Here is a 15,224-nt window from a genome sequence, read left to right as displayed (position 1 = left end):
CCGACTGAGTACGACAATCGTCGTGAACACAAATATTAACTGATCTCATGTGGGTATTTTTAAACTAACCCTATTTTGGATAGTTATTATAAATTAACATTTTTGATACACACTTTTGTACTATATTAAGTACATATTAAATTTAATAAATGATAAAAAAATTGAAATAAAAACAAGGACATTTCACAAAACAATAATTCATTGGTGACACTGATGATGACAATGAAACTATGTAAGTGAGGTTGTCAGCATCTATATTAATGTCCGAATTTTTATTCCTAAAAAAATAATTGCCAGATGTAACATTACCATCGCTACCTAGTCATGGGCTCATGGGATTTCGCATGTATGGCTGGAGAATGACATAGGACTTTATTTTTTGAAATCCACCCCATCCTTTTGTTCTACCGCCATTTACACAAACGACATCCTTACAAGCGGAGACGTGGGCACAACTAGTGACTTTATATTGCTAAGTATACCCTTTTATTCCTGACTCATATCATATAATAAGTAATTCAGTTTTTACTAAGGATTTTTTTAGAAAGAACAATGTTCGATATTGTTTTAACGGAATTTTAAGTATGCAGTCATTATTGTTATGATATTTTTGAAAAATTAAAAAGTAAAGTTACATCCAGCAACAATATGAAGATAAATGTCTAACACGAATGATGAAAAAGATCATGAACTTGTTTGTTCGCTGTTTCATGTTGACAATTTGTCTCTACTAAAGATGTTCCGAGACGTCTTAGTTACCTACTTGTGAGACAGTTATCTATATTCTCATACATATAAGGTATAGTCTAGACTGAACCGATAGAATGCATAAATAGTATAAACAAATCAAGTTAGGTACCTTCATTATATCGTAATCTCCAGTTTTTCCAAGCAAATATTACGCGATCATTAATTTATTACTTGCATTCAACTACCTTATACCTAGTTAAAAATTATAACTATAAATATTTCATAAAAAAAAACATTTTGCGAAAATAGGTTAAAGCGAATTTGAGTATGCTTGAAGCTCATTTATTATGGTTAGGAATAAAGATGCAAAAATAGGATCAAAACTTATGTTAGGTATTCCTCACCTACGTAATTCCGTAATTATTTGCTTACCTATTTTAAACTTTCTATCGGTCCAGACTTAAGAGTCAGCGAGTGGTGTCACAAACTATTTTTAACTCTTCATATCGCAACATTTTCGCCTATCAAATAAGCTGTCATTTCACTTCATCATAATTTTATTGCCAGGTAAGCAAGGCTTTTTTTAATGTCAGGTGTATTCGGGTATAGTAATTTCCTATGAGCGATTTACGAAATTACCCGAAATTTTGAAGTGCTCCTGACCCGAATACCTACACCATTTTTAGTGACACCACGAGCTGGCCACTTTACCAACATTCAAGAACATGTGTAATCCGAGGGCCACGGAACGCACGTCGACCTGCGCCAATCTCTGGCGGCCGGCGTCAGCGTCCAGCCTATGTTCCGTGGCCGACGCGTGAGTGACGTTAGATCAAAGATGTTACATTACCTGCGTGGACCAGAAGCGGGCGCCGAGCGTGGCGGACACGAGGTGGATGGCGATGATAGAGTACTGCGCCTCCGTGACGTCGACGCGGCCCATGCGCAGCGTGCCCGTCACGTACGCCTGCCAGTGCGCGCAGTAGAACAACGTCATTGCGCAGAAGCACTGGAATAATCATAATCATCATTTATTAATAAAACAAAATTACATGTCAAATGTAAGTACCTACATATTACATAATATTATTCTTATTCTACGACCTATCTATTTTCTTGGAAATACGTCGAGTAATTTTTTCTTTAACCCTCTGGACACGAAGGTCGTCGTAAGTAAAGTAAGGGAGCCTTTTTAATAGGGTATTTTATACTGTATTTAAAATAAAATATTATACACCATGCATGAAATAAAGCACCAGATAATTATTAGAAAAACACAGATAGAAGTTATTTTTAAACACAAGTTCTATTTAATAAATCGGATAGAAATATAAAAAGTCGGTCAGTTGACCGTGACGTCACGATGTAATGTTTCATATAAATTCCATATTAGCAAATCGTTTTGACAGTTCTAAAAAAGTAACTGATTTGACTAGTAGGAAAATATCCTATTGCACAAACATGCAGATGTGTGGCGTTATCACTCTTGTCTTTATGATTTTGATAATGTGGCAAAATCATCGTATAAGCCAAACTTCCTATGAAAATAAACTTAGACGGACTTTATTGCTCAGTACCTGTGTGACGACTATGTCGAATAGCTTCATTATTTAATTTACCTACGTAATCTAGAACATAACAACCGCCATATAAATAGATAATTCCGGTTTTGGTAATAACCAAACACTGACTAATACATTTGGCCGCCAGCCAGGCAACTTTCCGAAGCACAGTGATTTTATACCAAGCAGGCTTTTATTTGAATTATATTACGTTTTTTTAGATTATAGATTCGTCTTAAGGCCTGCTTAAAGATTTAATATTAATTAGTGTCTATTAGTGCGAGGTCTCATACATTTCGCTGGCCCAATATTACAGGGTTCTATGTTACATTTTCAAGATAGTTGAAATTCGACTTAATGTTACAATGTTCAAATTTCAGTTCGATAAAAGTGAAACCTGATAAAAGTGATAGAACCCTGTAATATTGGGCCAGCGATTTGCTACTAAACGTAAGTAGAAAACCATTAAGAAGTGGTTTAGGTAAACACATTTTTTACTGATTGTGCAAAATCATATCAAACATACTTATTGGCGTGAAGCGTTATTGAGAACTTTTCAGGTACGTCCAATTCGTCCTGCCACAAGGTGGCAGGCCCTGTGTGCACTGTGCAGCGTGGCAGAACAAATGCTCTCGGGCTACCACGTAAGAAGTGAAATAATATAGTACTATAGTAATACTTACTTATTAAAAATAAATAAGGTTCATAAAAAGTAAGTCAAGAGTTTTGCTGTTAGTTTAGAATTTTATGAGCGCGGTTGCTAAAACTGAGCTAACTCCTGTGTTTATACATGTTGGAATGTTTTACGTTTTTTGAGTTAAAATACTGGTTGATGCCGTTTATACCGCGGCACTGGCATCTGTGCTTGGCACTTGGCAGCAAGCCGCTGAGAAATTTCCAAAAGCGCTGTATTGTGTAACGATCATGCTTGCTAAACTGTCTTGAAATACGCTGATATTTTGTCCAAATCCCTTGTAACGTAGCGTAGGGTTAGGGTTTAGTTTATTCATTAGGTAATTACATCCATCCATTGAGCGCTAATCACAACACGTCGTCGTTGCGGTGTGCTCTACGAAGCATTTTCGCTACATACCGGGAAATCCATGTTATATAGCGATGAGTATGGTAAGAAAAACCTAGCTTACCATTTTTTGACTTATATCTTATAATAATTATATTTTAGTATTATTTTATGTGGACGTAAATATTTTTTATCTAAGTATATTACATTCACGACTGTGTGGAATTTTCTTTAATAGGTACTTTAAACTTTTTACTACCCGTTAACTTCTCACATTCGCATTTTAGCGATTTGACTGCCTGTTATTATGTAATTCTAATTCACTGTGCAATTTTTCGAAACATTTTTGTATAGATACTTTAAAAAGATAAAGTTTTAACCTACCTATTGTTTATTGCCCGAACCTACTTATTATATTAATGTACTTTGAACAGTTTTTTAGATTCCTTGTCATAAGCCTATTAACGACATGTGGAAATGTCTGGCATAAAATAAATACATTTGCTAGTCAAACTTGCATGCTATTTGCGCCTTCGCATGCCTGTAGCTATAGTATACACGGTGTAACATGAGGAAACCGAATAATTTTAACAGCGTATTCCTGATCATATTTAGAGACAAAAATGTCCTATAAACTTTTTTGGAATTCGCCTAGTTTCAGAGATAATATTAATTAAAAAAAAAAACAAGTTTTTACTGTTACATAGTGTAAAAGGCCTTTTTGATGGTAATGTTGTTGCAATGGAACGTAGTCTAAATATCCTTATTGATAGATGTCGAAAAGTGACAAGTAACACTTTGCAAAAAGTTGGTTCTACGAAAAAAAATGTAAAAATCAATTTTAAGTGACAAGTTTACAAATAACATTTATTTTTTATGTACAAATACATTCAAAAAATTTAAAAAACAATACAAAAAAAAAATTATTGGCGAAATTTACCTAAACTCATATTACATTTTTTCCTTCTTTTGACCTCAGAAATGCGTGGTTAAAATTATTCGGTTTCCTCATGTTACACCGTGTACTTGCAACTAACTAACACAGTGTAGAACTCCAGTCACTTAGCTTAAACGGCAAAACAAGAAAACAATGTAACACGTTTTTAGGGTTCCGTAGCAAAATGGCAAAAAACGGAACCCTTATGGATTCGTCATGTCTGTCTGTCTGTCCGTCCGTATGTCACAGCCACTTTTTTCCGAAACTATAAAAACTATACTGTTGAAACTTGGTAAGTAGATGTATTCTGTGAACCGCATTAAGATTTTCACACAAAAATAAAAAAAAAAACAAAAATTTTGGGGGTTCCCCATACTTAGAACAGTTAGAACTGAAACTCAACATTTTTTTTTTCATCAAACCCATACGTGTGGGGTATCAATGGATAGGTGTTGAAAAATGATATTGAGGTTTCTACTATCATTTTTTTCTAAACTGAATAGTTTGCGCGAGAGACACTTCCAAAGTGGTAAACTGTGTCGTTTCCCCCCCCCCCCCCCTGTGACTTCTAAAATAAGATAATGATAAAACTAAAAAAATATATGATGTATTACCATGCAAACTTCCACCGAAAATTGGTTTGAACGAGATCTAGTAAGTAGTTTTTTTTTAATACGTCATAAATCGTAAACCGCAATTTTATTATGTTACTTGCTGCTGCTACGGGACCCTTCATGGAGTCCGACTCGCACTTGGCCGCTTTTTACCCTTTGGGTCCGGACCCTAAAAACGGGACCCTATTACTAAGACTCCTCTGTCCGTCTGTCTGTTTGTCTGTCTGCCACCAGGCTGTATCTCATGAACAGTAATATATACAGTTGAAATTTTCACAGATGATGATGATGATTTCTGTTGCCGCTATAACAACAAATATTAAAAACAAAATAAAATTAATATTTAAGTGGGGATCACATACAACAAACATGATTTTTTTGCCGTTTTTTGCGTAATGGTATGGAACCCTTCATGCGCGAGTCCGACTCGCACTTGGCCGGTTTTTAAGTTTGTAGCGTCCTTGCCGAACTCGGTGCCAAGGGCTTAAGGACATGAAACTGTCTAGACAGCGGGTTTATTTATACCTAGCTATCGAGGGCACGAAACATTTTAAATTAGGTTTTAAACGGTTTTCTAGTTTCTGTAGTTTATGAATGTACTTCATCGAAAGTTCCTAGTTAGCTAGCCAATTAATCGTATCAACAAGTAAGTAAACTCCCGTGTGTACGTAATTTTTTTATAGGTAAATGTTTTATTCCCATATATAATACGTTGGTATGTAGATTAATATAGTGCCAATGGGACTAATGGGAGTGTAAAGGACATCTAACTTGTTTCTGCAGGGTGATTATGTTGAATCATCCTGCAAAAACAGCCAATTTCAACGGTATCGGTAATATCTTCAACATCAATATTTCGCTCTCATGTAACGACGAGAAATCCATGGAATGTAATATTATTTTATCTACATAGTACTACACACATAGCATAATCCCTAATGCGTTCAAAAACCGTAAATTACGACCAGCATAAAGATAAACTGTTTTAAACTGAAATATGTAAATGTCATATATTAAGAAAAAGTGACCAAGGCCTCTAGTGCCCCAGGCTGGAATCGAACCAGCGTCCTCTGCTAACGCGGCACGTGCCTAAGCCACTCGGCCACTGGGCCACAGCGGCATTGGTCAAATTTTCCAAGTATATGCACTTCTAATAAAATAAATAAATAAAAATAAATAAATATATAAATATTTTTCTGAAATAATTTAATTTGTTCAAATACTTTAGTATAAACTGTTTTGTTAGAAATAATAATAATAGTGTGATCTTATTATCAATACCCACTTTGTTAATTTCCTAAACCCACACTCGTATTTTAACGCCTTTCATTATGTCTTTCATTATGCTCTTTAGCGATAAGACCGCCTGTTGTTGCTTAGTTTTTTATTTATGTTAATTTGCTGTATTTAATCATGTTTTCATTGTGCACAATAAAGAATATTATTATTATTATTATTATTATGTAGCAGTCACATAAACTAAAGGACTTGTCCATAAGTTTTAGCAAGTTATTGCCATCACCACGTGGGTGACTCAAGGTCAAAGGTCATGTGCGAATGAATGAAACAGGCTGGTCGTGGCCTTGCTACCGTTCGAATTACGACCTTATGAAAAGAGAAATAAAGTGTAGGTTACTAGAGGCCGCGTTTTAGTAAACACAGTTGAAAATTTAAGCATGCTTGGCCATGGAAGTATGTTGAAGTATGAAATAAAAAAGTTATGCTGATTTCCATCCATTGAACCTGTCTCTGACTGAAACGGATGAATTAGAAAGAGTCATTAGGTGTGCATGTACATATTTATTTTAATCACAATACACGCGCTCAACAAATTACTGTAATGTATAGGTATATATATATCTCTCTCTCTTTCTTTAGCCTTTCTCTACCCTTCGAGTGTTGGTCGCTACTCTGAGGACGCTCCTCCCCCCATGGTCGCCGATTGAGTAGGCGTTTACTCCACGAATCGGGCTTTCGTGATATATGACCAGCCCATTCCCACTTCATAATGTATGTAATTTACTATATTCCACGTTATAATATACAGTAGCGGAAAAAAACCTATCATATTTGTGTTTTTATTAAATATTTCTATATGTGATCGACTAAACCTACTTTAACTATTATCATATGAAAGCTCTTTAAATGGAGAGTATAATCATATATTACATTCATATGATATCATAAAAGACACTCGTTTTGCACAAAGGCCATAGTCGGTATTCCATAGTAAGTTGGCCCTTAAGTCAATTTGATTCGGGTTTTTTTTTGTGAGTACCTCTTATGGTGAAGGATATTTTTGCTGAGTATCAACATCCTACTAGTGACAGTTTTTGACTTATGATTTTATTTAATTTTTTCTTTAATGTATTGTTCTTCGGGATGTATTCAAGTGATTTGCTTCAATTTTTTAAATAGTGTTCTTTATTTAGGTATGCATCGATACTCAAAAAACGAATACCAGTTGTCATATAAAAAGAAAAAAATAAAACAAAATTAAAACTTTCTTTTTATGTTGTGGTGAAGTAGTGACACCTCTAATTTTTTTTCTAGTTGTAAGCCAGACATTGGCCTACTACTTGCCTAAATATCAAAATTTTCCAAACGGTACTTCCTGTCAAAAATTAGCAATGTGTGTGGTCAAGTTCTGTACTCCATCGGTGTTTTTCAATGTAGTATACAAACATTAAGTTGTCATTGGCATTTTACTCTTAAATACGACAACCTGATAAGAAATCGCAAACCGAATCGAAGAGTTTGTATACTACATTGAAAAACACCGATTGAGAACAGAACTTGACCACACACATTGCTAATTTTTGACAGGAAGTACCGTTTGGAAAATTTTGATATTAAGGCAAGTAGTAGGCCAATGTTAGGCCTACAACTAGAAAAAAAAATTAGAGGTGTCACTACTTCACCACGACATAAAAAAAAATGTTTTATTTTTGTTTTACTTTTTTTTTCCTTTTTTTTATATGACAACTGGTATTCGTTTTTCGAGTATCGATGCATACCTAAATAATAAACACTATTAAAAAAATTGAAGCAAATCGCTTGAATACATCCCGAAAAACAATACATTAAAGAAAAAAAAAAATAAAATCATAAGTCAAAAACTGTCACTAGTAGGATGTTGATACTCATCAAAAATATCCTTCACCATAAGAGGTACTCACAAAAAAAACCCGAATCAAATTGACTTAAGGGCCAACTTACTATGGAAAACCGACTATAGCCTTTATTTAAAAGTACCTAAAATAACTAAAACGCAAAGTATAGGTAAAAGTGGTTTATTAACAAAAAAACAACAAAAATAACAGATTCTTGACTGATAATCAAAATATATGATTAGTACTCGGTACTGAAACCCTTTGCATCAAGAGCAGCTTGGCATCTTCGGGGCAGTGATGCAATCAGCTTTGCGAGGAAAGAATTTGGAATGCGTTCCCATTCTTCCTTTAATTTCTCAAATCTTTCATTGATATTTCTTGCTTTTCTTGCACTCACACGACGTCCTAGCTCCTTCCATAGATTTTCTATCGGATTCAAGTCCGGACTTTGACTGGGCCATTCCAAATTCCTCACTCTACGTTTTTTGAACCACTGCTTAACAAGATTCGATGAATGATTCGGGTCATTATCTTGTTGAAATATAAACGCCCTGCCGAAATTTTGGCGTGCCCAGGGAAGAAAATCATCTTGTAATATTTCTTCATATACTTCCTTTGTCATAATCCCGTTTATTCGATGTAACGGACCAACGCCACTTGCACTGAAACATCCCCATACCATAAGGGAGCCGCCGCCGTGCTTGACTGTAGGGAGCTGGAACTTGGGGTCATAGCGAGCATTGTCGGGGCGTCGTACGTACGTAATTCCATCTGTTCCAAAGAGTAAAAACTTGGATTCGTCGCTCCAAATTACCTTTTCCCACATTTCGGCAGTCCAAGAAAGATGTTCTTTCGCATATTTTTTTCTAGCTGTCCGATTCTTCTTGGAAATAAGTGGTTTCTTAGCAGGGCGACGAGCACGAAGTCCACCATCAATCAGACGATTTCTTATAGTACGTACGGTCACAGAAACTGAATCTCCAGCCGATATTTCTCGCATAATGTCGCTCGCCGTGAATCGTGGATTGTCTCTGGCTAATCTCAAAATGTTGCGGTCAACCAAATGTGATGTGCAGCGTGGGCGACCAGGTTTGTTGGGCTTTTTACACATCCGTGAAGCTTTTCGCGTTTTAAAACCTTCGATATAGTCGACTGATGAAGTTGAAATTGCTTAACCAGCGTCGATTGCGTTAAGCCATTTTTGTACCCCATTACAATTGCTTCTTTTATAGCTACTGATAAGTTTTTATTTCCACGAGGTCTCCCCATGACGGAACTGATAATTCTTACAAATATTGTTACGAATTAACACGATATTCTGTTTTTTATCGACTTATATACTACAAGTGACGGACGTCATGTTCCAGAAATACGAATTCAAATAGATTTTTGAAATATGTACCGGCCTGTTAGCATATATTGGGCCTAGAATAAATCAATACAACCTTTTTTGATTAGTTATCAACAAATTCAGTCCCTGGTTTCATCTATTTTGATATATTTTATAGAAAAATCACAATATGATAGATTTTTTTCCGCTACTGTAGATCCAATACTTTTCATGATTTAAAGATACCTACTTTAATTTTATTTCCATGGTTCTACCTTCACAGGAATGTATTATTTTATTTATAATTATTTACCAATCGCTATTTGGTGAAAGAAAGCATCGCGAGGAAACCGGATTGTTCCCAAAAAGGTCTAGTTTCCCCTTTGGGTTACAAAGTCAGATGGCAGTCGCGCTCGAATAACGTTGCCGAGATACCGGACCAACGCTAGGAAGATGATGATGATCTATCCCATCATCACGGCTCACGTGGGGAATTGGGGATCCTGGTATTGGGAAGATAATGAGATAGATAGATGACTAATTTACCTGGAAGAACATCCACGTGGGGTACTCCCCCAAGTTGACGGCGGTGCAGGCGCCGAGCGCGATGAACACCGTGGAGATGGAGTCGCAGCCGTGGTCGAACAGCTCGCCCAGCGGCGACTGGCTGCCCGTGCGCCGCGCCTGCTTGCCGTCGATGGCGTCTAGGCTCTGGTACACGAACACGCCGAGCGCGCACAGCAGGCACGCCCACCGGGGCGGGTCTGTGCGCGCGTCTGGGCTGTACCTGCAATAGGGCAATGAATTCTATAGTAAAGGCTCATTTAGACGGTGCGAGAACTCGCATGCGAGTTTCATTACATTGCATTTGATTGGTCGGCTGAATTGGATGTAATGAATAGTCCTCAATGTAACTAAAATCGCATACGAGTTCGCGCGCCGTCTAAATCAGCCCTAATTTAAATTGAACTTTTTAAGTTAATAAGATGTAATGTTTTGAAAAGATGGGTCCCGAGTTTCTTGCTGGTGCCATATTGGGATACCCTCCTACAATTTAGGAGGGATTAAAATCTTCTCAGGTCAGAGGTGTAGGGATAGAGGTGGCGTAGCTTTATTTGATGTTCATAAGCACATTGTAATAAGCCAACTTGAGAAATAAACTACCTATCTTTTATCTTTATGTAGTATTTAACTCCAAGCACCTATCACTAAGTTATATGTATACCTTCTTTTAGTGAAATCAATAATCCTGATCTGATTTCATTTTTTTATTCTATTTATAAAGACAATAAATTTAATCTTATCTTATCTTATCTTAAAACCTAGACTGATTATAGTAATCAGATTTGATGCCTAATCACATTGATTTTTTTCTTTTGTAGATAAAATAAAATAAATAATATACAAAATATAATAGGCAAAAAAAAAACGGTCACCCATCCACCCGACCCGACCCCGGGGTACTGACCCCGCCCGACGTTGCTTAACTTCGGTCAAAAATCACGTTTGTTGTATGGGAGCCCCACTTAAATCTTTATTTTATTCTGTTTTTAGTATTTGTTGTTATAGCGGCAACAGAAATACATCATCTGTGAAAATTTCAACTGTCTAGCTATCACGGTTCGTGAGATACAGCCTGGTGACAGACGGACGGACGGACAGCGGATTCTTAGTAATAGGGTCCCGTTTTACCCTTTGGGTACGAAACCCTAAAAAGGATGGTTGGTAATGAACAGTCAAGCATGCGGTTTCAAAACCAAGAATTAAGTATTCAAACCCGTCACACCAATGAGTTTCTGTAAAACTATACGTACCATCAGCCGCAAAAGTGCATGGTGACTTTATCAACGAATTCATTCATAATTTCTGTACAGTCAAAATTTTAGTTTGTCTAACTAATTGGAATTGCAAGATGTACTAAATTACCATTAAAATTACTTGTACATAAAACCAAATTCTTTGTATGTTTTGTTTCATAACATTATACTTGTTTGTCTATTAACAATGCTAACAAACACATATTTACTCTTTTGTTAATGTAAATAATTGTTTTGACTAACAATACATTCTTAGGAATGCCTAAGAGCAATACACTTCAATACTCTTCTTAGAAATCTTAATAACCCTTTAGGGTTATGCCAAATGACTAATATCAATTCTAGTAGGAGAAACAAGTTAAAGCACACTTAATTTATTGACAACTGTACTCAACAGTCAACACATTCACTGCCAATGTTTTCATAGTGCTACGCTCGTAGCAAATTCGAGCGTTTTCTGCAGAGAACCTGCTGAGAGGGTTCCCGGCCGCCTAATACACTTTAGTGGACCAAGTGGCACAAAGGTCTTTGTGTCAGCTTGGAGAAAAATGCTTTCATATGTCTGAATGTTCTCCTCTACAGGTTACATTTCTCAACCAATTCTAAAGAAATGTTGTAAGCCGGTTTGATAATTATGTAAATATTTATTGTTGGATTGCTTTTAGGAATGTTTTCAAAATGGCAGAGCCATGGGGATTTGCAAGGTCTACAGCTCTCAGAGCCACTAATTAAAGTTGCCTTACTCAGTAATAAAATACAAGCATTAGCCATGATGTTGCAAACATTCAAAATCATAACTACTACATTCCAGTATATGTCTTAGATAGACAACAAAATATTCATCAACAACTTGAAATTATTAACCATCAAGCCTATTATTATGACACAAAATTGTTGTTTTAGTAAATCAACCACATATTTCTTAGCCCGTCACCTATCACCTAGACATAACCTTTAAAGTCAAACATCTGATAGATTCAATCTAATTACTTTTGCTACCTATATCAATATAATACCCCAAGAGATATATCTGGATTACTCATGTACACATTCAATTACGCCAGACACATGAGACGTTGTCTTGTAGTGTCTTATCACGAATGGTCCGACACAACCGACCAATCGTAGGGACACGATACCACACAACCACCTTGTAAACAATAATCGAAAGCTCAAATCAATGAAACCAAGATATTGGCACGCTAATAAACCACTTAACGTGCCAAATGAAGACCTAAGTAGGTTAATAGAAAGTGGCCAATGCAAAAACGAAAGTCGTTCCGCTAGCTTGACGCTAGAACTTCCTCGCACTTACCAGATTAATATGAGTGTAGTGACGATATTAACTATTAATCCTAATATTGTAATGAGATTCGGCGCTAGCCATAGCGGTGTCTTCGACACCAGCCAGCACCACCAGGGCTGGAGCCATGCATCCAAAATACTGCTACTCGTACACGAATATTTGTGTTCACTGAGTTTCTTTAATTGTGCGGCATTTAAAATCCTCTCCTTATAGAACTGCATTTTCACTGTCACGACATTAAAACCTAAAACTGCACTGAACTAGTTACACTTAAACTTTGTCTTCAACGATCACGATTTTTTAATAAAAGCGAAAACGCACGACGTTCATTATCACATCACACCACGAGAGAGGTGAGTGAGTGGCATAGACACAGTAGAATTACTTTTTTTAGTCCGCGTTCTGCAAGGTTTTGACGTTTGCCATAGACAGTAGGGAGAGTACCTACACGTGTGACGTTCTGACGTTTGGAGTAAAAATGTTGCTAGTTAAAGAAAAAAACTACATCAGTGGGTAATTATAAACTCGTCGTACTCTGTACCAGGTATCAGAGGCCGTCATATGGGCGTAAAATTGAGGGCGCCACTTTCTAAGTAACTGTCACATATTTGACGTAAAATGCTTAAACATGGCAAGAAATTTGTATGGTTTTTTTTTGTTCAATTTTTATTTTTGAAGTGAAAACTTCTTTAGCGGCGCTGTGCACTTTTTGTGATGGGGAAAAAATGTTAAACTCGCGACAGCGTAAGACGGAGACGTGACCTGATCGAAAAACTGTTACAATGTCATTGAGTTTTCACTTCTGCCGGCACTCCCGGAGTGCAACCCGTTGTTTATTTTTCTACTGGTTTGTGTCGCACTATAGCCGTGACCTTGGTGCGGTGTGGTAGTGTGTTACGATTTTTAGACACGTGTCTGACGTGTCCATACTGTCGGGGAACGTAGAACGTATTTTATTTTTATTATAATTGTTGGGCTATGTCCAGCAGTGGACGTCCTCTGGCTGATATGATGATGATGATGATGATAATGATAATTGTTTGACTCTAAAGCCCCCTCCAGACTATGCGCGTGAATCGCGGGCGAAGCCGCGAACGCGAATGTGGAGTCGATTTCGCTGTCTGCGAAAATCGACGCCACACTCGCGTTCGCGGCTTCGCGCCGCGATTCGCGCATGAGTGTGGAGGGGGCTTAACAAGTAACGTACACTACCACAGAATAAATAATAGTAGGTACTAGGTACAGTAGGTTCACTTTCTAACAAAACGCGTCTATTACGACAGATATGACCGCCAATGTGGCGCAAGCGCAAGCAGCCGTCCGTTCCGTAGCGGTCCGCGGCAACTACAACTACTAAGTACTGCTAGACACCAAACGTGGTGTAGGCCGCATGTACTTGTAGCGACGCGACGAAATCGCGGAGTGAGCCATTTAATATTGTTTAAAATATTAGCAAACATTATCCTTTATAGACGACCAGTTTTCATAATAAATGTGACTCTAAATATCATCATCATCATAACTTAATAAGAGCTTTTTTCTTGTCGGTGGAGTAATCGCCAATCATTTCTTTCTTGTGCCAGTCTTTTAATTTCCTCATACGTCATACGAAGCATTATTTTTTATTTGGCTGAGATAAGTGATTCTAGGTCTCCCTTCTTCTCTTGTCTTTTCAATCCAGCCTTCCAGGATGTTTAGAAAAAAGTTATCATGCCGTATAAGGTGTCCTAACATCATGCCTCTCCTATTTCTTATTGCGTTTAACAAGCATCGCTTTTCTCCTATCATACTCAGGACCTCTTCATTCGTCTTCCTTTCAGTCCAGCTATTCTCTCCATCCTCCGCCAACACCACATTTCGAAAGCCTCCAACCTCTTTCTATATCGTTGTCTCAGTGTCCATGTCTCACTTGCATACAACGCAATAGACTCTAAATAAACCCACACAATTATGTTTTACCGGAAAATTGTCATGAAAATAACTGAATACTCAGAATTCGGTATTCGTCCATTACCACTGTCACCCATTTAATTGGTAAATTCTGCCTGGAACTCAATAAGGGTCGGCTGGTTTTTTATATGTTAATAGTAAAAAAAACAACGGGTTGCACTCCGGGAGTGCCGGCAGAATTGAAAACTCAACGACATTGTAATTCAAAATATTAATAACAGGGCCATATAGTGCAAAATGTCTGCAGCACTATGTATAATAATTGAGGTTAACGCCATCTAGCGTTGTATCGTCGCATTACTTGAAACCCCTAAGCACATCACTGTGATTACTACTGGTACTACCGTTATATGAATACCAGTTTGAGGGAAACTCACTAGATGGCATTTAAATAAATAAATAATAATAAATAATTTCTTCATTCAGACAAATACAGTCCACATTTGTTAATCTGCTACTTATAAACTAGGTTAATTGTTAGGGTGATTCATTTTTCCGAATGAATCACCCTATTAATTGTACGTACATAGGTACTTATACTAAAATTATACAGATATTTTATTTAACCCCTTACCGCACACGAAGATAAATAAAAAAACAATGACATTGTCCGTCACACATAACATAAGTCACGCAAGCTCCCTGCGCCGCCTACATGAAACAGCAGGCTCAGGCATACATTTTCGCGGTAGAAAGAGAGGAGAGACGCCGTACGCGTTACGCCTTACGCTGTCTCGAGTTTATAATTTTTTCCCCACCTCAAAAAGTGCACAGCGCCGCTAAAGAAGTTTTCACTTCAAAAACTCATGTTTCATTCAAGTTTTGGGTTAGAATAAAAACTCAATCTAAACATAAAGCTTTATTTCAACAATAATTACACTTTT

At 36.9% G+C, this 15,224-nt stretch overlaps 1 protein-coding gene across 6 annotated transcripts in view; it reads right to left on the bottom strand.

Annotated features, from left to right (window-relative positions):
- Positions 1-12,760, bottom strand: part of LOC134806841 (cholinephosphotransferase 1) — a 33,048-nt gene extending 20,288 nt beyond the window's left edge. For all 6 annotated transcript variants that reach the window (XM_063780238.1, XM_063780236.1, XM_063780239.1 and 3 more), the window contains exons 1-3: positions 12,400-12,760; positions 9,814-10,054; positions 1,541-1,699 (exon numbers count right to left, since the gene is read on the bottom strand). In XM_063780238.1, coding sequence (XP_063636308.1) covers positions 1,541-1,699; positions 9,814-10,054; positions 12,400-12,611 — 612 coding nt within the window. In that variant the 5' untranslated portion in view covers positions 12,612-12,760. The remainder of the gene's footprint in view (positions 1-1,540; positions 1,700-9,813; positions 10,055-12,399) is intronic.
- Between the last annotated feature and the right edge of the window lie 2,464 nt (positions 12,761-15,224).

Source organism: Cydia splendana, chromosome 3 (genome assembly GCF_910591565.1).
Source record: "Cydia splendana chromosome 3, ilCydSple1.2, whole genome shotgun sequence".
Taxonomy (NCBI): domain Eukaryota; kingdom Metazoa; phylum Arthropoda; class Insecta; order Lepidoptera; family Tortricidae; genus Cydia; species Cydia splendana.
The sequence above is the reverse complement of the archived record's forward strand: the minus strand, read 5'-3'. Positions and strand labels throughout refer to the sequence as shown.